We start from the raw sequence: 22,816 nt of genomic DNA, 5'->3' as shown, positions 1-22,816 counted from the left end.
TTGTTCCAGACAGTACGCCACAATCGACCACCACAAGTACCGATTACAGAGCCTACCTTTCGGTTATCGATCTGTCATCTGATGAAGATGGAGATGAGGATCTGTATACTGCCTTATCGGCCAGCATGGAAGACCAGATGTGAGTATTGAAATATTGCCTTTTATTAAACAAAATGTTCTTTTACTTGAGGTCTTGTTGATTGCTCCCGGTGCTAATTTTGATGATTGTTCTGTTCTTTAACTTTTGCTAGACTCAAACACACCATTGTTATTGTAAGTATGCACTGTATAAAGTTGAGTTACATTATAAACTATTGCAGTGTGCGATTTTAAATTCCTCTTAAATTATTCTGCTATACTAACTTAACCCAATTAAAGTGAATTCTGTATAAGAACTCATTACAATGTAAAATTATAAATTACTACAATTAACAGGACAGTTAGCTGAAGTGAGGATTAAAAGTTATTACAACGTTAAATAATAAGCTAGCACTGTCCTTGTCTGTAGGTGAAAATCAGGTGGATGTGTGTATGCACAAATGGCTACACTATAACTGCGTATGGTTGGAACAGTGATCTAAACATTATTTTCCCTTTGATGTTTGCTTTCAGAAAAGAAAGTTCATCTGGAAGTGTCCCTGTACAAGAGATTTTATCTACGCTTGGTGAAAAGATCAACCATAACCAAGTCAACCGGTTCAACATAAACCGTACTGCTGTGCTGGATGGTGCCATTCGGGGCTTTAAAAGAATCTCGTTTGACCCGACACACAGGATTAGTGTGAGATTTTCTGACGACTAAGGAAAAAGTGAAGAAGCTGTGGATCTTGGTGGTCCAAGAAGAGAATTTCTTCGACTGCTTACAGAAGCTCTTGCACAGTCTTCAGTGTTTGAGGGAACAGAAGGGAACCTCAACTTGGCTCTTGATTCATCAGGTAGCCATTATCTTGTTTTTGGTTTTCATGAAATAATTATATACCCTGTAAAATAGATTATGGCTCCCACTCCATTTTGAACCTCATAGTGATTTTAATCCTTTGAAATAAAAGCCTAACACTGTAAAAAGCCAGTGTGGCTACCCTGGTACCAAAGAGGGTGCCAAACTCAGATTACAAACTGTGACTTTAAGGCATCCATGGCAACAGTTAAAAGGTTATGCTAACACTACCTAAATTCTACCTCTCTTTTTATTCAGCTGTCAGAGAGGACCGATACATTGTTACAGGAAGGGCTATTGCAGTAAGTCTGGTACATGGAGGGCCTTCACCAAATTTCTTGTCCTAAACACTGTTTGACTGCATAGTTCAAGGGCCAGAGAAATCTAGACCAAACCTTGGGGACATCGCCGACTCCGAAATCCGTGAGAAAATACAAAAGGTTTGTTGCATTTTCATTTCATCATATTCAGCATTCTCTATCTATCTGTCTTATCATTTGTGCCCCCAATTCAGTTAAATGTATCAGTTTATATCCGTTTTACACTGTGGTATTATGCATCTGCCACAAGATATCATTTTGGATGTGACGAAGTGCCCAGGTTGCGTTCATTGGACTAAAGTAGTCTTACCCAATTAAAAGTAAAATCATATCACTGGCACGTTATCAGCCACTAACGTCAAAGTTACAATCACCTCTAGCAAAGCAATCGAGTCCGTGGACCATTTGAAAGGTATTTTAAATTTAGTTAAATTGAAAATCCTGTTGTTTGATGCCTGACACATGCAAAAGAGTGAACTCTTCATTGAATCACCATTCCTCCCATACTGTCATAGGTTCAGAGATGGGTTAAAAACGCTTGGAGTCCTGGAGCAGATCCAGAATCATCCAGAATCGTTCAGTCCAGTGATGTGCTACAATCCAAGGCCGCTCACCGCTGACCAGGTTGATGGGCTGTTCCACATCCGGTGGTCAGAGGAGGGGAGCAACCAGAAAAGAGAGGAGAGAACAGTAGTTGCTTTCTGGAGGGACTATTTGCAAGATGTTGAAGGTATGTGTGAGAGATAGAGAGAACAACTCAGGAAACTCATATGTGCACTTTTCTAGGAAAAGGGAAACAAGCTTCTGGTGTTAACATAACAAAGTTTATGATTTAAAGTATTTGGTCTGTCTCTCATTCATATTTATCTTCCACCCCAACAAAGTCCTGAAATGTAGTTTGTGTTCTGTGCTTAATTCTATGCTGTCCTGCTTGCTCCACAGAGGAAGATGGATCAAAGAAGTTGGGGGACATCCTAGCATTTGCAACTGGATCTGATGCAGTACCAACAATCGGCTTCTCAACCATCTCTTGAATTTCTTCACCCTAGTGGTGGAGCAGCAAAGTTCCCTGTTGCCAACACCTGCATCAGCTGTCTTCGACTGCCGATCTACAGCACGTACGATTGTTTTAGGACCAACATGGACTTTGCAATAAGAAACACACAGGGGTTTGGCATGCCATAGATGATGAATTTAAAGTTCAAAAGTATAAAATGTAACAGTATGTAAAAAAAAAAAAAAAAAAAATCTGACATTTTGTTTATTGTACAATTACATGGTAATGTCGGTATCCACTCCAAAAATGTGTATATGTTGGAAATTCAAATTACTGAATTCACACTAGACACAAGTTTGCTTGCTTTGTTAACTTAGGTGGATACATTTCCTAGTAAGGGCTTACATTTGTCCTGTTGTTTGTTTGAGTAAGAATGGAGCCAGGTTACTTGATGAATTTGTTTTTAATGTCAAGTTTAATTAAAGTGTACTTTACTTGTTGAATGAGCTTGGGGGTTCTGTTGCAGAATGTAGATGTGTCCAATCTACATTTTTTTTATACAGGTACATTTACATATTAATAAATGTTTTATGTAATAATAGCCCCATCTCTTAATTCAAGTTTATTGACATACTAGACATCAACTAGCAACATCAATATCAGTAGTGAAATTCTTAGGCTAAGAGCCAACTTAACTTTGCACACTAGTAAGAGAATCATTCACTTAGTCCTCTGGGATGTCTTGCTTGCAAAAAATGTAAAAGAGACAAATAATTGTATTCCATGATTTCTATCATTCATTAATGGGTCAATTAATTCTTGAATTTCTTGCATGGTACTGTTGCTTACATGAACACTGTTTTCAGGAACCTCAATATTATTCCTGCTCTCTACTGCAGGTAGCGGTTCACCATTATCAGTGCCTAAATGTTGATCAATCTGAAACACACCACGTATAGCTGTGTTGTTGCTTCCAATATGACTGACAACACCTCTATGCCACAATTGCAATGGGGTTTGGCTTCCTTGGGTAGAGAGTCCATGGTTATTCCATTGGCTCCTGAATTCTCTTACTCCCCTTCGAACCCGAGGTAAGTAAATGTAATGCAAACAAAATAAATGAAGATCACAAAGAGAGTCAAGTATGCCTTCATTTTCCATAAACGTAAATAAGTCAGAGAGTAATAAGAAACGACTCGGTTTAGTTCTGCCCATAGCCTCTCTATTCTTTGGTTGTGTACGCTGCGCCCCATGATCATACTCCCTCTATTCACCCCTCTATTGTTCAGCATGAATCGGGCAACCTCTATGTTTTCCCTTCCATGGTCGCTCGAAGGCAGACCAAAGTCAGATACACCTTGCTGAAACAGGCTCAAAACGCTTGATGCCCTATTATTATTGAGGCACTCAAGGTATATGATGGAGCGACTGTACCCATCCACACAGCCATGGAACACCATTCTCCACCTAACCAATTTATGGTTCCCGTCAATATGCCTGTATAAAAGAAAGAAGTGACAGCTGTTACAATCCTGGAAAAACACAAATTATTTAGGGTCACATCATACAAGCGGTCCATCTCTATGGGCCAGAAATATTGTTGCGAGACCTTAATGAACCCTTAGGGTAAAAAAAAGGTTGTATGTTTTTGTTATTTGTCCATTAGTATCAGTTATAATGTAGTTGGCTTCCCCAACTGATAGCCGGGCAAGATTGAGCAATAAAACAATGAACTCATGGTGAACAGCCAAATATCAACAATATTCAAAATATTTGTTAATCTTGTTAACCATAATGTGGCTAATCTCCCGAGTGTGTGTGATCTGTGATCACGATCACTTCTATGTAAAATATGGTGATCAAAATGATCGTGTTGATCACACACACTCAGGGATACATTGTATTTTTTTTGACTCAATGGAGCTAAACCAGTCCTCGGTTGGGGGAAGTCAGCTAGTTCTAATCTAGGGAAGCCTATGAGCGAAACTTTTAAATCAAAATTGTACAGGTAGGCTAATATAAATACAGGGATCACAAACAGTAACGTTAGGCAAGCCATAACTTGTAAGAATAGACCTGTCAATGGCCCAAAGCACACATACCATAACTCGTTTGGAGTTTGCACACTGTTAACCCTTCGGCGAATGGCTTGACTGCGTCTCAATGACCGTCCGACGGGATCAATCTCCTGCAGAATTTGACGGATCCTCCAGCGCTGGATACGAATTCCGCGAGCCCGTAGACTTCCAATGACGTATCTCTCACCAGCATTCGGGGTACTCATGGAAATCTCCCTCACGATTGATGTAAGTTCTACATTGGTCAAGGTCAAGGACGTGTATTCTAAAGGTCCGACACCAAGACGTTGCCTATGTCTGAACACAGTCCGACGGCTTATTCCGAAAAAAGAAGCAATTCCCTGCCAGTTAAAACCAAGTCCCAGGCACTGGTTAAATTGCTCAACTGTTATGTCGTATCGTGGGCGACATGGAATGCCAAGTCTGGCTGTAGGTGGAACCGGAGGAAGGCAGTTTTCTTGAGTATTTCTAGGCCTAGTTCTAAAATTACACAATCTACTGAAACAAAAACATATTGACTGCAAAAGAACAACAGTCTCTCCATCAGGTCCTTCCCTAGAGCGAACCATGGACAACATAGAATTGAATATAATGGTGTGGTCATTAAGCTCTCTAAAACATCTCTCGTCTCCCAGGTCTTGCTGTAGGCTTTCAACGCAGCGCAGCACCCTATTTAGAAAATATACGATTTCATCGCGATTGCCAATTACAAATAAAGCCTCCAGACTGATCAAAATAATTAAAAGTTGCACCTTCATATTCATATTCAATAACACAAAAAACCTGAAATGTCAGTCACGCTCTTCACCGTCGGCTTAGATTGGCTGAAATGTCACGCTCTTCACCGTTGGCTTAGAAACCGGCACTCTTTGTTCCCGCCTTCCGGTTTAAATGCCGACCTTGACCTTGGAATTTCATGCACACATACCTATGAAACACTCTTACATTCACTATTGAAACGCTCTCACCGTCACTACTGAAATTACTGGTATGAATACTACATGTGAAACGCTTGCACATCCTCATGTAAGAGCATACATACATATAACTGAAAAACGTATTCATACATTTGAAACATTTATACAAATATGTGCTTGCATGAGTGTTTCAGATAGATACGTATAAATGTTTCACTTGTATGAATGTAAGCATTTCATATGTATGTGTGTATGCCACAGAGGTATGTATGGATGCGTGTGTGTTTCTCATATGTATGTGTAAGTGTTTCAAAAGAGTATGTATGTATGTATGTATGTATGTGTGAGTGTTTCAGTAGTGAGCGTTTCAGTAGTGAGTGTAACAGTGTTTCATAGGTATGTGTGTGAGAGTGTCTCAATTAGGTATTTCCTAAACGGCCCCTCATAGTCTTTTCTTAAAACATTTGTACCTGAAAATAAACATAGCTAAATTACAACCAATAACTTCAGTAATTGAGGGCAAAAATAGGCCCAGATTTTTTTATTTACTTTTACAAATCAAGAGTAGGCCTGATTTTACTAATGGGCTTTGCATCCTTTCCTTCTGCCCTTGTAGTCCATTTCAAAGACATGCTGCCCACCAGCTTTCAAATTACAGTGATGCCACTGGTGGCTTTGTATCAAATGTATTCACATAACTATCCCTCCATACTATTTTGTAGTTCACCAAAACACCCCTGAAACAACTTGAGTCTCACATTCTTATGCCACCATACACCAACAGTGCAAGCAGGCCAATGGCAACCAAACGCGCGGTCCTTCCTCCCTCACTTTAAAAACTACCAGCCGCAACTGATATATATATATATTAGTCCCCTTATGTGGCATTTTATTTATTGTAAATTGTTTATCAATAATTGTATTGTAAGTGAGTGTAAGTGTGGTAGACTCTATAGTTCGACGGGCTGTGAGTTCGAAACAGGAGAGCCCAAGAGATGCCTGCCAGTAGTTGGAGCTGCCCTGTGGGTAGTCTCCAGGCTAGGGACGGGAGAGGTGGGGGTATTTGTTTTTGGTAATCATTTTATTTATTTTTATTTTTGCCAGATGACGTATGTTATGATATACTTAGTTTTCTTTGTGACAGTGATAATGGCGCTTAACACCTATGCAACTCAAGTGCAGGGAAGGGGTTACAAGTTAGTTAGTTGGAATTTGAGGGGTCTTGTAATATAATGAAACGTTCTAAAGTATTTGCACATCTGAAATCTCTGTCTAAAGATATAATGTTTCTTCAGGAAACACACATCAAGCAGACTGCTAAAGGGAAACTTAGGCTACGTTTACACGATGACGGTCTGAACAGAAGACGCAAAAGTGGCGTCGCGTCTTCACTTTTTATTCCGCGTTTAGACAAGTTTTCAGGAGGAAATCTGCGTGCAAACGGTGACGCAAAAGTCGGTGGAATTCGATTGGGTATGAATGCCAGGCGTCTAGGTGGTGCTGTGATACACTATCACACAACACCGCCATGTCTGAGCGCATGCGTAGAATCTTCCTTCTTCTCTTATCCGTGCCGCAAAAAACAAAAAGATCCTTCTCTGTTCAGCAATACTATCTGTACATATCCTGTACATTTCGTGGAAAGACTCCTGTACGCTTGTTAGAGCTGCCAGAGCAGCTTGAAGGTCCGACACATGGAAATAATCTGACATGTTTGTTTATTTCCTTGTACTGTATGTGACGTAAACGCGTACGCGACGCAAGCAGATCTGAGCAGTGTTTTGCGTCTTGGCAGTGTAGACGGAAACGCTACGGCGGAGCGTATTCAACTTTTCCACTCTGGAGATGGGTTTCAGATTTATGCGTTTTCATGCCCCAAAAACGCCGTCACCGTCTAAATGAAAGGCACTTCCGATAAAATATTTTGCCATTTTTACCCGCAAGCGTCCTCGTGTAAATCGGGCCTTAAGGTCAATTGGGTGGAGGAAATTTCTCTACTAAAGCGAGGGGGCTGGCGAAAAATATCCCTTTCATTAAGTCCTCTACAATTATTGATCCCAACGGTAGGTTTGTGATAGTAAAACTCTGTCCAAATAACATTAGTCAACCTGTATGCGCCCAATTTTGACAACCCTGACTTTTTTCAGAAGGTCAGACTTGACATCTCCAGCAATAATGATTTAATGTGTGCTAGATACGCTTGGTCGCTCATAAAGTAGGCTAGGCTATCGCTGCAAATTTTTCTGTTCGCTTTTGTCGCTCACGACGTACAATTCGTACAATTAGTTAAAATATGTTTCACTGTTCTGCATCTGCAAATCATGATCTGCGCTCATTTGTCGCTCACTCAAACGAATTGACATTGGCGCACATGGCTAATTTGCATACGTGCACAGGACTGGCTGGCTCCGCAAGGCAAATAATGGATCTATCTATCAACGCGTGTCTAGTTTTAATGTGATGTATTCTGTGTCTGTCAAGTCAGACTTGTCTCCCTTGTTCTGTGTGGTCTTGTACTACTGTCCTGTGTGAGCCGAATCACCTAATTGAAATCCCGACGATTTGCGTTTGGTTTTAATAAAGACTTGACTAGGCTATCTATCTATCTAGACTATTTAATTAAAAATGATTCACCTCAGGCTCCGTTAATAGTGGGGAATAGCGGGAATAGAGGGATAAAAGACAAGAGATATATCCCTTGTCATTTATCCTTCGTCTTGTCGATTAGTTTGTGTAGCTATGTGACGATTTCAAAAACGTGTTTTATTTAAAGCAGGACTACACGCGATTGGTTGGTTAGATTGGTGGTATGGAGAGCAAGTGAAAATGATTCCCGCTTAAATACGAACGTTCTAGATCACAAATATTTTCAATAAATACTTTCTTTCTTTCTTTCTTTCTTTCATGTTTATTTCGAATATGTAGACAAAATAAAAACAACACATTTTGCCAATTACACAATAAAGCCATTCAAGAATGAATAACAAAAAATAATTTGTTCCAGTCAAACCATAATTTCAGTTTGTACAACTCTTCATTTATGTTCTTTTGTAATGTATCTAGATCATCACCAAAGCAAAATACATTGGTGTCATCTGCGAAAAGTACCATAGACAGCAACTTGGATAATTGGCAAATATCATTTATGTAAAGTATAAAAAGTTTTGGTCCCAATACTGACCCCTGGGGTACTCCACAAGCAATGTCAAAGCAATTTGAGCTATGGTTACCCAGCTTCACAAACTGTTTCCGTCTGTCCAAATAGCTTTTTATCCAGTCTATTGCCATGCCTCTTATACAAATTTTCTCCAGTTTATTAATTAATATATTGTGATTGATAGTGTCAAAAGCTTTTCTGAGCTCAATGAAGATGCCAATTGCATATTGATGATTATCAATTGCGTCTGTGATTCTTTCAATGGATTCCATTAATGCCTGAGAAGTTGATCTTTTAGTTCTAAAACCATATTGACTCTCTGAGAGTACATTGTGTCTTTCCAGGAATGAATCTAATCTGCTATTAAATAGTTTCTCCAGTATTTTCAAAAATTGAGGCAGTAGTGAGACAGGTCTGTAGTTTGTGAAGAGGTGTTTGCTCCCATTTTTATACAGTGGAATGACCTTTGCTATTTTCATTTGATTTGGAAATGAACCGGTTTGAAATGATAAATTGCATATGTGAGTAAGTGGCTTAGAAATCCCCTCAATGACCAGTTTGACCAGTGACATGTCAATATCATTCAAATCTGTTGATTGTTTATTTTTACAGTTTTTTACTATGAGTATGTAAATACTCCCGCTTATCATCACTTGGTATCAAAATCACTATGGATGTTGCACTCATTAACTATTGAACACAAAACAGAAAACACAGCTGTCATTATCAGTCGCTGACAGCGATATATTGTTTCACTTCTTATGACAAATGTACTTATTGTAAGTCGCTTTGGATAAAAGCCTCTGCTAAATGGTAATTTATTAGCTGTCTATCTTCAATTAAACTGCATTGAAGTGACATGTTTGTTCCGTGCATTATTCATTTGCATTATGCGTGCATTATTCCTTTTCACAACGTATTATTCCTTTGCACAACGTATGTATTTTCGATATTTGAAAACGATATCGTCCCATTCAGGATCTCGGTTAGCAGGCATGTATCGCGCCTATTTTACAATAATCTCAAACGTTTCATTAACTCACACACCAGACCAACCAACCACGCGTGACACCTCCGCCCAGGCCAGAGCCTTTTTGTTGCTATCTCTGAAATTAAAAAGGCTCCGATCGTACAACACCGGGTGCCCAGTTCCATCCGCGATTAATTTTTCAGTCGACATTTTGTACAGTCAGTAGGAACCAAAAAAGTAGGTAGGAACCAAAGTGCCGGTGTTCGGTGTTCCCTGGGATCCACGCAAGCGAAGAGCGTCTACATTCCGATTGGCTGTCAGTGTTTTGCCGCCGAAACGCGTCATAGTAAATTGCATAAAGTTCAGCCGTCTTCACCTTTTTTTGGTCGCTCTGGTCGCTCACCTTTTGCCGCTGGTAGCGTTTGACGCTTGTGTCGCTTTGCTCGCTCTTGCCCAAAGAAAGTGAATGACTTCCGGTGATTTGGCAGCTCAATTCGCTTCTGATGTGAACGCACAGTAAGAGACTATTCCCTTTTCTCCGGTACAAAAGTCATACTCCCGGAATGACTCATTATTTTGTGGACTCTACATTTCTATCAGCTGTTGAAACAGTAAGATAACACCCTATGTAGTATCAGACCATGCACCTTTGTCTATGGTACTGAAAACAGGGGAGGCTAGAGCTGGAAGTAATAAATGGCGCCTTAGCCCCTCAGTGCTTTATCTTTAAACAAGAACAGATCTCTCACTTTATCGCAGATAATGTTAAAGGCTATGTCAATGACTCCATCCTGTGGGAAACAATAAAGGTTGTCGCCAGAGGACACATCATAGCCTATGTCTCCAGAAAAAGGAGGGCGGAAGGCAGTAGACTAAAGGATGTAGAACGTGACCTATCCCTTCAAGAAAATTTAATTTAAGAAAACTCCCAAAACAATCACAAACTTAAAATATATATATATATATTATACAATCCTCTCTCAAAGAGTTGGCTCATTACTTGTTAAAATGCAACTAAATTACTTTGAGCTGGGGGACAAGCCCCACAGACTCCTTGCAAGGCAGCTGAGACACTCACAGGCTACCCGCGCCATTCATAAAATAAGAGACAATCAAGGTCACAACAGATCCAGTCAAGATAAACAAGGCATTCCAAAGAAACCACATAATTACCACCCTCACTGTACAGTGCTAACATTGCTCTTGCCCTTAAAAAGGACAGGGCTCCTTGGAAAATGTCATAATTTCTCTTCCTCCACAAGGAAACAAAAATTGTTCTGCAAAACAGGCTCTACAAATACATGGCCATTTTGATACACCCTGACCAGACTTGCTTTGTCCCAGGTAGACGGATATAGTTTAACCTACGACGTTAATTCAACATTATATACCAGAAACGGAAGGAGGAGTCTGTGGTAATGCCGAATGCCTTTGATTATATCGAATGGAGTTACTTGTTGACCTCCCTGAAATATTTAGGTTTTGGCCTAGAATGTATTAAATGGATTGAGATAATCTATGCTAACACTCGAGCTTCAATAAATACTAGTGCTGTCAAGTGCCCCCCCACACACACAGGGGCCTGCCCGTAATTCCGACGCCTCATTGTTCCGACGTCTCAATGTTCCGAAATATTTCCCATTAGATCGACATGCCACTATTCCGACGGTTCAATGTTCCGAAAACGAAACCCATTGGTCCGAAGGTCCGTTAGTCCGACTTTTCAAAAAGGAGGCGCATTAGGCCGACGGTTCAATATGCCGAATAGGAAAAAGAGTTTTATACCTCGCTCGCTCCCTCTCTCTCTCACTCTGTGTGTGTGTGTGTGTGTGTGTGTGTGTGTGTGTGTGTGTGTGTGTGTGTGTGTGTGTGTGTGTGTGTGTGTGTGTGTGTGTGTGTGTGTGTGTGTGTGTGTGTGTGTGTGTGTCTTCGTGCCCGTGTTGAGAATTATTAGACCTCCGCTCTCTGTCCATGGTGCTGCAACACCGTGTCGAAATGAAGTGAAGCGTTGTCTTTTTGCCCGCCAAAATTCATCGTGAACGTGATATGTAGGCCTAGGTTGTATTTTGGAGACAGAGAGAGAGTGAGAGTGAGAGAGGGGGAGCGAGCGAGGTAGACAACTATTTTTCCTATTCGGCATATTGAACCGTCCGTTGGCCTAATGAGCCTCCTTTTCGAAAAGTCGGACTAACGGACCTTCGGACCAATGGGTTTCGTTTTCGGAACATTGAACCGTCGGAATAGTGGCATGTCGATCTAATGGGAAATATTTCGGAACATTGAGACGTCGGAACGATGAGGCACACACACACACACACACACACACACACACACACACACACACACACACACACACACACACACACACACACACACACACACACACACACACACACACACACACATCCATAGCCTCACCCCAGGCACACACTTCCACAGAGAACACGACGCATACATCTCGCAGAAACACTGACAACACTAGGTTGTAACAATACATTCCACCACCGTCATATGTAGGTGGATAACAGCTTCTGTTTTAGATTTTTTTTGAAAGCCAAGAAGGACTGGGACATTTTTATGAAGCCTTCAAGCTTATTCCATATCTGTGGTCCCCTGGAAACAATACTCAGGCTAGTGCTCTTCAGTTTTCTTATTTGCCAGTTATCAAATGTTTTTTCCTGGTATAGTGTGTGTGCATTGGACGAGAGATATTTACAAGTTCACTTAGGCTGGTTACCACCTGGTACATTGTGCATGCATTGTGATAGGTGTTGATTTCAGGAAGCTTGAGGAGACCATATGAGTGGAACAGTGAAGCAGTTGGAGCATTGAATTTTGACCAGGATATTGCACTTAAAATCTTTTTCTGAAGGGACTGTAACTTTAAAAGATGACTAGGATATGTATTGCACCAGATGATATTGCAGTAGGTGATGTGGGGTTCAAACAGAGATTTATACAGTGTAAGGAGCGTTGGAAGTGGGAGGAAATGTCTTATTTTGAAAAAAAGTCCCAACATATTTGAAAAGTTTATTTAATAATTGATGAGTGTGTCTTTTAAAATTGATAAATTCATCGAGTTCTACACCCAAAAACTTAGTTGATTTTACTCTTTCAATGACATGGCCATTGATAGAGAGACAGGTATTTTCCACCTTACTTGTATTTTTTGTGGAACGAAATATGATGTAGTTTGTTTTATTGATATTTAGTGATAATTTGTTGCACTTAAAACAAGTGTCCACTTTTAACAGCTCCTTGTTTGCAGTTTCCTGCAAGACAAGAATATTTTTGTGAGACAGGATCAAGTTGGTATCATCTGCAAATAACACTTTATGAAAGGCATCAGAGACATAGTCTAGGTCATTGATATAAAGGGTGAACAGGAGGGGCCCGAGAATGGAACCCTGGGGGACCCCAAGAGTGACGGTTTTCTGTACTGATCAATGGTCATTTATAAGTACGAACTGCTCTCTATTCTGGAGATAGTTCTTGAACCATCTCCATGCTGTGCCTCTGATCCCATAATGCTGTAGCTTGCCAAGTAAGATATTGAAATCGATAGTATCAAATGCTTTCGATAAATCCAGAAATATCCCAATAGCCTGTTTGTTGTTGTCTATGGCATGACTGATGCTTTCTAGGAGATCAAGGATAGCCATGCAGGTAGTGCTTTGTTTCTTGAAGCCGTACTGAGAGGGGACAAGTATGTTAGGTTTATCAAGGTAGCCACTCAGCCTCTTGTGCACTACCTTCTCAAATACAGTAGAGTGTAGGCAGGATTGATATGGGTCTATAGTTGTTTGTCATTTTTATCTCCTGATTTTTAGATGGGAATGATTCTTGCTGTTTTTGCAAGTTTTGGTATGATCCCATAGAACAGGGAGAGGTTTAAACAGTAAGCAAGTGGCTCTAGGATGACATTTATAATGGCCTTAAGGATAACACTACTAATTTCATCATCTCCTGATGTCCTTGAGTTTTTCGTGTTTCCAATGATCGTACGGATTTCATTTTGATCTGTTGGGCGCTTGAAGAATGAGTTTGGGTACTCCCCATATAGATATTGGGTGAAGGACGCTCCCAGGGGTGGGCTAATTTTGCTAGCTAGATTCTCTCCAATGGAGACAAAATTGTTATTGAAACGGTTTGCAAGGTCATTAGCATCTTGACCAGAAGAGCTCCCAGTGTCAGGGAGAACTGAGTCTTTCCTGTCCCTACCAAGGGCTCTATTGAGAACCGGCAACGTTTTTTTGGAATCCCCCAGAGATCGTTTGAGGCAGTCGGTGTAATGCTCTCTTTTACTTTTCCGGATGATATGTGTGAGTTTGTTCCTAAATTTGGTGTAATTTTCCTTGTTAGTATTATTAGGGTCCTTTATGTAGCATTTATAGAGTTTATTTTTGTGGTTGATAGATTTTAAGATACCCTGCGTCAGCCATGGCTTATGGACTTTAGTACTGCTTACAACCCTCTTTTCAGGGATGGTACAATGGATAGAATCAGTTATGATATCAGTAAGGGAATTGTATGCATAATCGGGATCACTGGAGTGATAAATAGCGTCCCAATTTTTGTTTTGTAGGTTTTGGCACAGTTGGTTTATTGTTCTTTCATTTATGGTTTTAACTTTTGTTTTCTGGGTTGGAATTAAATGTTTGGTCATTAGATCAAAAGATACCAGAACCGGAAAGTGGTCAGAAATGTTGGAGATGATTACTCCAGATGTTAAGCTCGTAATTGGTATGTTGGTGATAATGTTATCGATAGGGATTGGCACGAGTAGTAAATTCCAAACTCGAGTGATCGAAGGAATTCCTCGAGGATCAATCGAGTACTCGTTTAATCAAATCTATTTTTGGAATGCAACGCATCTGCAGCAGGAATAGGCCTAATGATGAACGGCAATATTACCAACCAAACATGTAATGCTTATTCTCCATCAAAACAGTCAGTTATCAGAGTATTTATTATTTATTTTTGCAAACGTTCAAAACACATTTTCCTTACAAAAATATATATGCGTCTTACAATTTAAATCACGTCGAACCAAGGCCTTTAACAGTTTAAACAAAACAAAAACGAAACAAGTAGCCTTACCATTGCAAATAATTTAAAGCTGCAAATAAAAGGGCAGCAAATGGACTATGGAAATACTCAGCGTTCTGATCTTCTCTACACGGCCGAATCGGGATTACAGCTGCATCTTGCGGCGGTGAAAATAGCCGACACACTTGGTTGCTGCGGGTCTGCCCTCCCGAACTCACCGTTGTGTTTCAGGAGCATATGTTGCCGCATAGTACTTGTAGTATTCTGGTAGCTCGATTTCGCTTGGCATATTTTACATTTCATCTTATGATCTCCTATTTCTTTAAAGTATTTCAATTCTACGCCGCGCTTTGCTTTCACCGACATCTCTTAACTTTTTGAATTCTGGCGTGCCTGCACACGGCACGGCACGCGCCACACAGAAATTTGATACATTTTATTTGCTTTGTGCCTCTGGTAAATGTGTTAATAGTAGGAAAGAAGGAATATGTGTGTAGGGTGTTAATGAAATCATTTTTTACCCTATAATTTTTTGCTATATCAATATTGAAATCTCCAATTATTATGCATTTATTTTTGTTGCTATTTAAATTAAACAAGAGTTCTTCTAGTTTCAGCCTAAACAAGTTAAAATCTGAATCAGGGGGACGGTAGACCACTCCAATTACATATTTTTTGGTATTGCTAGTCTTGATCTCAATGAATAGAGTCTGAGAGACCATCATCGATAATCAAATCCTCACACACTCTAGCGTTGAGCTTGGACGTCACATAAAAACAAACCTCACATAATCGCATTAATGTCATAGTTAACTCACGATTAATCGCGAGCAATCTCGATTAATCGCAAATGCTTTTTCTATGCTAAATATCCCTTGATTTCTTTGTCCCATTAATTTTTCTCATTTTAATGCTCTTATCAACATGGAGAAGTGCATCGGCTTGCCTTGTGCAAATGTTTTTTTATTGATAACAACATTGGCATACTGATCAAAACAGGACGATAATAAAAAAAAGCCTATGGTGCAATTAAACGATGAACATACAAACATACTGCCTTGAACATAGCAGTCAGGCTACTGCTTCTTTGTTTTGAGCCCAAAAAAATAAAAGAATTGCGTTAATCGCGCGATAAAAAAATTAACGCTGTTAAAATTGTTTTGCGTTAACTCCGTTAATAACGCGTTTAACTGACGGCACTAATAAATACTAATTGACATTTCATAATCATTCCATCTCCACAGGGGTGTCCGCCAGGGTTTTAACTGCTCACCCTATCTATTCACCGTAGCCATTGAGGCTCTGGCCAGTCAAATCAAATAGCCCCAATTCAAATTCATGGCTTAGATATCCCTTTTTGTGGATGACATCACTTTATTCCTGTCTCGTCCCAAATCCAACATTCCGCCTTTATTAGAGTTTATTGATACCCTTCGTGTCAGTAAACTGTAATAAGATCCACTGGGGAAAGAGTGAACTAATGCCCATATCAGACAGGGTGGACCTTAACATCCTACGCACAACTACATTTAAAATAACAATAGACCAATTCAGAACATTAGGTATCATTGCGACATCCATATCCATTAATAGGGAATCCAAAATGCAACAACTTAAACAGAATATTCAATTTTGGAACACACTGACCATCTCTATGGTCGGTCGCATTAACGCCATAAAAATGGTTGTCCTTCCTAGATTCCTTTACATTTTCCAAAATACACTGTCTTTATGCCCCTCTATTACTTTAAAAGGTTGGACTCTATTATGTCCTCCTTCATATGGAACAATAGTAACCAGAATATCAAAATCACCCCCCTCTTCCGGGACCTCCACTGGCTCCCTGTAGTAGCTCATATGAGATTTAAGATGATGGATGAGCTAAATGTCATCAATTTAAATCTAAATATGCACAAGGAAATCCAAGATCGCCAGCATCTGATGCAATTTTGGAACGACAACGGAAATAGTATGATATGGGATCTTTAACTCACGCTTCTTGTAAAGTACAATGCTCCTATATTGACTCCTCCTCAGGTCAACAGAAAGATATTAGAGGGTGCTTGACGCTGTTCTTCCATTTGTCCTACCACCTAATCAAACGTTATCAATAGTTTGCACTATGTTCACGTGCTCTTTGCTTTTATTGTGCTTTTCGAAAGCTGGATGGCTGAAATATTGTCCTTATATAAAAGGCGCTGCTTTTATCCGCAAGATCTAGCTTGGAAAAAAAACCACATCGACTTAATCGAGAACTTAGAATAAAAGCTACTTGATTAACAACTGATTATTCACTTCAACACATTTGTGATAATGGCTATCGTACCAGTAATACACAGAGACAATTCAAATGAATGTTGGTATGCATACGTGCCCATTTTCATGTGGACCACAGCCGCGCATCAACTATGTGCACTCGTGATCATAGGCAACTAGTGCTCTGACTACGTAATACTTTTCTTCCAAAAGAGCAACTTATTGATGGTGAAACTTTGATCGCCTGTCGATGTGTTATTTTGCCAAACACCACAGGGGACATTACTACCTGACGGCACGGCATAATACCCCAGGTGGTTGCAAATGCTATCAAAACAAAATCTTGGGGGCGCTGTTGAGCAGCTATGGGTGAGACGTGTATTGTCTAGCTCCTCAGAACAATTTGCAAATAACGAATTTAAAAAAGCAATTTCTTTGCGGTTAATCATTAAAATACAGCATTACAAGATTCCGGATCAATATCCAGCTTGATTCTGAGTCATGGGGAAATCTAGGAGACGTGCAGCGGGTACATCGGAGCCAGGACCTGGCTCTCCCTCACTGGGGCCTCGCTCTCCTGCTTCATCCTTTGGCCTCAAGTGATAAAGGAGATAGTGCTGCTGACAGACCCGCTGGGGCTAACGCCATGAGGAAAATGGAGGTAAGGGAAGTGTGGAAGATTGAAATGGCGGCAATAAGAACGGATGTCACTGCTATCAAGGCGGGCTTTGATGACTTTAAGACGGCTATCGCTGCTGAACTAGCAACACTCAGCAGTAGCATGAGCGACACTGAATGTAGCCTGACTGTATGCTCTGATGACGTTGACTTCTTGAAACGGGAGGTGAGGCGGATTGGGACCCTGACTGATTCATTGTAAAACAAATGTGAAGATCTGGAATCTAGATCCAGAAGGAACAACATCAGGATTGTTTGTGTGCCCAAGGGCCCAAACAGCTACTCTTCAACTTTAGTTGCATCGGTTAGGTTGAATGCAGAAAGCATTCAACCTAACCGATGCCCTATAGATAGACAGGTCCCACAGATCGCTACAGCCGGTGCCAAAACCAGGTCAGTGTCCGAGGACCATTGTAGCCCGCCTACATTTCTACAGTGACTGCCTCTATGTTGCGTCAGGCCAGGGAGAAGCACAGGATCAAGTTGAAGGACATTACTATCTCCGTCTACCCTGACTACACCGCTCATGTGGCCAAAGCCCGTGCAGCCTTCAATGATGTCCGGCAATAGCTCAGATGGCTACAGGGATTCCGTTTTGGCATCGCCAACCCCGCCTGTCTTCGCATCACCTAGGGCGACACTGAGAAGAGCTTCCTGACCCCAGAAGCTGCCCAGTCCTATGTCGCACAGAACATCAGAGAGACGCCGAGATCGTTTAATGGCCTGTGGCATGTGCCACCGCGACCACTGACATACCATGGCATATGCCGTTCTGGAACGGTAACTGCCATTCTGAAACGGTAACTGCCGTTCTGAAACGGTAACTACCGTTCTGAAACGGTAACTGCCGTCGCGACCACTGACATACCATGGCATATGCCGTTCTGGAACGGTAACTGCCGTTCTGAAACGGTAACTGCCGTCGCGACCACTGACATACCATGGCATATGCCGTTCTGGAACGGTAACTGCCGTTCTGAAACGGTAACTGCCGTTCTGAAACGGTAATGCCATGGCATATGCCTTTCTGGAACGGTAACTACCGTTCTGAAACGGTAACTGCCGTTCAGGTGGAACGGTAACTGCAGTTCCCAACAATGGTATGTGACACCAGCATAACTCCTCCGTATAATTTCAAGACAGGTATTGCCATAAATGTAAAGGTATATATATTTGGTATTTATAGACACAATATCACAACTTAACGCCGTAAATAAAGGGATTTACACGTTTCTCTCGTCCGTGCTGTTGTTAGGATATTTCCGATCTGTTTGTGGTTGCTTTTGTAATGACAGATGCTTTTGAAAACAGCCGGACTTGCTCCGGTGACGGTAGTTATAGCCTAGCCTTCTAGGTGGCCATAGAGCTATAGTCTATTGCTTTGTTCCAATATCCATACTATCCGCAGTCATTATACTTTATTTTAGTATGACTTCTTTTTTATATAGTTTGAGTACGTAGTGCGTTGCAATTAAGATCAGGGCGAAATTAGTGTAGTGAAAGGACCCGGATGGTATACTCAAAACGGTCAAACCGATGAGTGTGGATTGATGTACACCTTTCGTGCTCCACGGCAGCGATCTTAGCTACGTAGCTGAAGAGGCGGAGCCAGGCTGAGCCAACGTCGGCGCATTTTCTTTAATAGGTCCATGCATTTTCCACGTATCCTGCATTAATGGAGTCATTTTGTAGTTTTAATAGCTTTATAACTACTATGTGTAAAGAGTTCACCGTTCAAAGCTAGATGTTTATTGCGGTTGCGATCGTAGTTTCCGGTTAGTGCACCAGAGCCAGGTCCCTAGGGGTGGCACTGTAGGCTATGGCTAGACAGTCATCCATTTTTCCACTCGTGTTTTATCAAGATGTTCTAGTAGCGTAGCCTATAATAAAGCCTACTGTATGACTGCTTCAGCTCATAACTATTCAATAGGCCAAATATTAAGTTTTGCATTTGTTCTTATTGGTGTTTAACCAAATAATTTAAGTAGGCCTATAGGTTCCTATCATTTAACCCTGATCCAGTGTCATAAACCTTTCTATATCGACATGATCCAGTGGTATGGCATACAGGCCAAAAGTTTTTCCGCTGGCAAGCCAATTATGTTAATCGGAAGTTCCATTTCCTACTGGAACCACCGTTTTTCCGCTGGCATGCCACTCATGTAAAATGGTATTACCAGTTTCTACTGGCACCTACCGTTTTTCCGCTGGCATGCCACTCATGGAAAATGGTAATTACCAGTTTCTACTGGCACCTACCGTTTTTCCGCTGGCATGCCACTCATGGAAAATGGTAATTACCAGTTTCTGCTGGCACCTCCCGTTTTTATAAGAATGATTGTGTAGCTGTGAATCATGAGTGGTATGTGTGTATGAACGGGCAAATACCACAGGAAAGTAATATCTACTGGCAAACGGTAGGTGCCAGTAGAAACTGGTAATACCATTTTACATGAGTGGCATGCCAGCGGAAAAACTGTGGTTCCAGTAGGAAATGGAACTTCCGATTAACGTAATTGGCTTGCCAGCGGAAAAACTTTTGGCCTGTATGCCATGATACCACTGGATCATGTCGATATAGAAAGGTTTATGACACTGGATCAGGGTTAAATGATAGGAACCTATAGGCCTACTTAAATTATTTGGTTAAACACCAATAAGGACAAATGCAAAACTTAATATTTGGCCTATTGAATAGTTATGAGCTGAAGCAGTCATACAGTAGGCTTTATTATAGGCTACGCTACTAGAACATCTTGATAAAACACGAGTGGAAAAATTGATGACTGTCTAGCCATAGCCTACAGTGCCACCCCTATAGGGACCTGGCTCTGATGCACTAACCGGAAACTACGATCGCAACCGCAATAAACATCTCGCTTTGAACGGTGAACTCTTTACACATAGTAGTTATAAAGCTATTAAAACTACAAAATGACTCCATTAATGCAGGATACGTGGAAAATGCATGGACCTATTAAAGAAAATGCGCCGACGTTGGCTCAGCCTGGCTCCGCCTCTTCAGCTACGTAGCTAAGATCGCTGCAGTGGAGCACGAAAGGTGTACATCAATCCACACTCATCGGTTTGACCGTTTTGAGTGTGACGGGGTGAATTATTAGTTTCAGTATAGACTTAGGAAACATTTAAATATTCATTGGTTACCTGCACATTACTTTACCATGGTGTGTGGAGGGGGTGGTGTGTTGAATGGGCGTGGTCTCACACTGGAGCTTAATGGTGCGGCCACACCAGACGCGTATCTCGCGTACTTTTTACGCGAGATACGCGCGTAAAATGTTGCTTGACATTTTGTGTCAAAAATGGTCGCATACGCGCAATACGCGCTATACGCGCTATACGCGCCTACGTCACTCGCCTAGATGAGTCCATGTCCATGCAAGTGAACGGAGCGTTCCCTCTTCCTCATAACTATCAAACCAAACATCCTTCACATTCACCGAGCGAACATTACGAAAGTAAAATGCACATTTCTCGCTAAAAATGTTTCCATAAACGCATTTAATGGCGTAACTATGTTACTATTTCCACCCAGAATAAAGAAAGTTGTCGGCCGTGGCTGCGCTGGAGTCCGAGGTAGGAAACCCCAACGCCGCCGTGTTTGGGTGATAGAGTTTAGATCGGGTTAGATTAAATAATCTCGGATATAAATAACAATAATCGGGTTAAATAACTTCACATGGTGTGTCTGGTGTGTTTCCCAGCAGAGAAATAGTCCGCCAAGACGTTGAGGTTGCTTAGTAACCAGAGACTCTGTCCATGCAAGTGAACGGAGCGTTCCCTCTTCGTCATAACTATCAAACCAAACATCCTTCACATTCACCGAGTGAACATTATGAAAGTAAAATGCACATTTCTCGCTAGAAATGTTTCCATAAAAGCATTTAATGGCGTAACTATGTTACTATTTCCACACAGAAAAAAGGAAGATGTCGGCCGTATGCTTCTGTCCAAGCTCACTACTCTCTGCCAGTGACGTCGGGTCAAGCTCAACGCTGATTGGGCAATGCGTGTCTCGTCAGACGCGTATCTCGCGTACTTCGCGTAAAAAGTTCAATTTTTTGAACTCTTTTGAAATGTACGCGATATACGCGATATACGCGCGTATAGCGCGTATAGCGCGTATTGCGCGTAAATATACGCGCTATACGCGCGTAAAATGTTGCTTAATACGCGAAATACGCGTAATACGCGTAATACGCGCGTAAACCAATGGTTCCCTATGGAGAAAATGGCGATTTCATACGCGAAGTACGCGAGATACGCGTCTGGTGTGGCCGCACCTTAAGGCTAGAGAGCTGGACCGAAGTCCCACCACCTGCATCTAATGCGTAATTGGACGAGCGAGCGTGTTCATTCACACTGATCGGCCCATCGCCGCGAACTGGGGCTACAGAGAGCAAGTACCTTGCCCAAAGACGTGGCGTGTCGGGATTCATTGCGCAAGGTAGCCACTTGCGTAATTGGACGAGCGAGCGTGTTCATTCACACTGATCGGCCCATCGCCGCGAACTGGGGCTACAGAGAGCAAGTACCTTGCCCAAAGACGTGGCGTGTCGGGATTCATTGCGCAAGGTAGCCACTCTTTAGTCTAATTGCACTTTAACAATACTGTTTACATTTCCCGCATATGTATTGCAAATGGTGTGCCATACGTATGATTGATTTTATGTTTAACTTACTGTATAATACAGGGAATGTTTAGCTGAAGATGATATGCTTTTATCTGTGTGCTGTGTGTAATTATGTGTGCTTTTGGTCTGTTCCAGACGTGGCGTGCTTCTGAGTGTTTGTGCCGCTTTCTCCCCTGTATAGTTGACCTCCAAGCTTCTGTGGGAACTTAATTATTATAACTATTTTGGTTTGAAGTTCATTTCCTTTTTGTTTCTTTAAGGCCTGGTCGAGAGCGCGTGTTCCCCATTAACCTATGTTCATGGTAGCTCATGCCAATAAGTTTACTGTGGTTTGTCATTTGTATTACTATTTGTTTAAAACATCTTGTGCTGTGAATCGCCATCTTTGGAGTGCTGTGCAATAACTGAACTGATTGAATATGATTTTGGGCGACTGTGTTTTTGTGTGACGTTGCCACATTGATGTGGGTTGCTATTGAGTTGCAGGTAGCGCAACCATGACCAGGTCTTACCTCTTTGTTTATATTTACTATATTTATTGTGCCATAATAAATTAAGATTTATCTTTTCTATACCAGCGTCTTTGTGGGTCCTTTAAGATCTGTTGGGGAAGAACTATAGAACTAGATTCTCACTATATTACATGAGTATACCATCCGGGTCCTTTCACTACACTTCCTTTCGCCCTGATCTTAATTGCAACGCACTACGTACTCAAACTATATAAAAAAGAAGTCATACTAAAATAAAGTATAATGACTGCGGATAGTATGGATATTGGAACAAAGCAATAGACTATAGC

The 22,816-nt window shown here is 41.2% G+C and overlaps 1 protein-coding gene and 1 long non-coding RNA gene across 2 annotated transcripts; both read left to right on the top strand.

Annotated features, from left to right (window-relative positions):
• The first annotated feature begins 1,654 nt into the window (after positions 1–1,654).
• LOC115531504 (G2/M phase-specific E3 ubiquitin-protein ligase-like) lies at positions 1,655–2,408 on the top strand. The gene is made up of 2 exons (XM_030340821.1): positions 1,655–1,987; positions 2,200–2,408. Exons 1-2 carry the CDS (start codon positions 1,720–1,722, stop codon positions 2,289–2,291), a joined length of 360 nt encoding a protein of 119 aa, XP_030196681.1. The 5' UTR covers positions 1,655–1,719; the 3' UTR covers positions 2,292–2,408.
• Positions 2,409–21,709: 19,301 nt separating this feature from the next.
• LOC115531365 (uncharacterized) lies at positions 21,710–22,586 on the top strand. The gene is made up of 2 exons (XR_003973875.1): positions 21,710–21,827; positions 21,956–22,586. It is a non-coding gene; the product is annotated as an uncharacterized LOC115531365 (long non-coding RNA).
• The last annotated feature ends 230 nt before the right edge of the window (positions 22,587–22,816 follow it).

The sequence above is a fragment of the Gadus morhua genome, chromosome 18, assembly GCF_902167405.1.
Source record: "Gadus morhua chromosome 18, gadMor3.0, whole genome shotgun sequence".
NCBI lineage: Eukaryota > Metazoa > Chordata > Actinopteri > Gadiformes > Gadidae > Gadus > Gadus morhua.
This window is presented reverse-complemented; position numbering and strand designations above follow the sequence as displayed.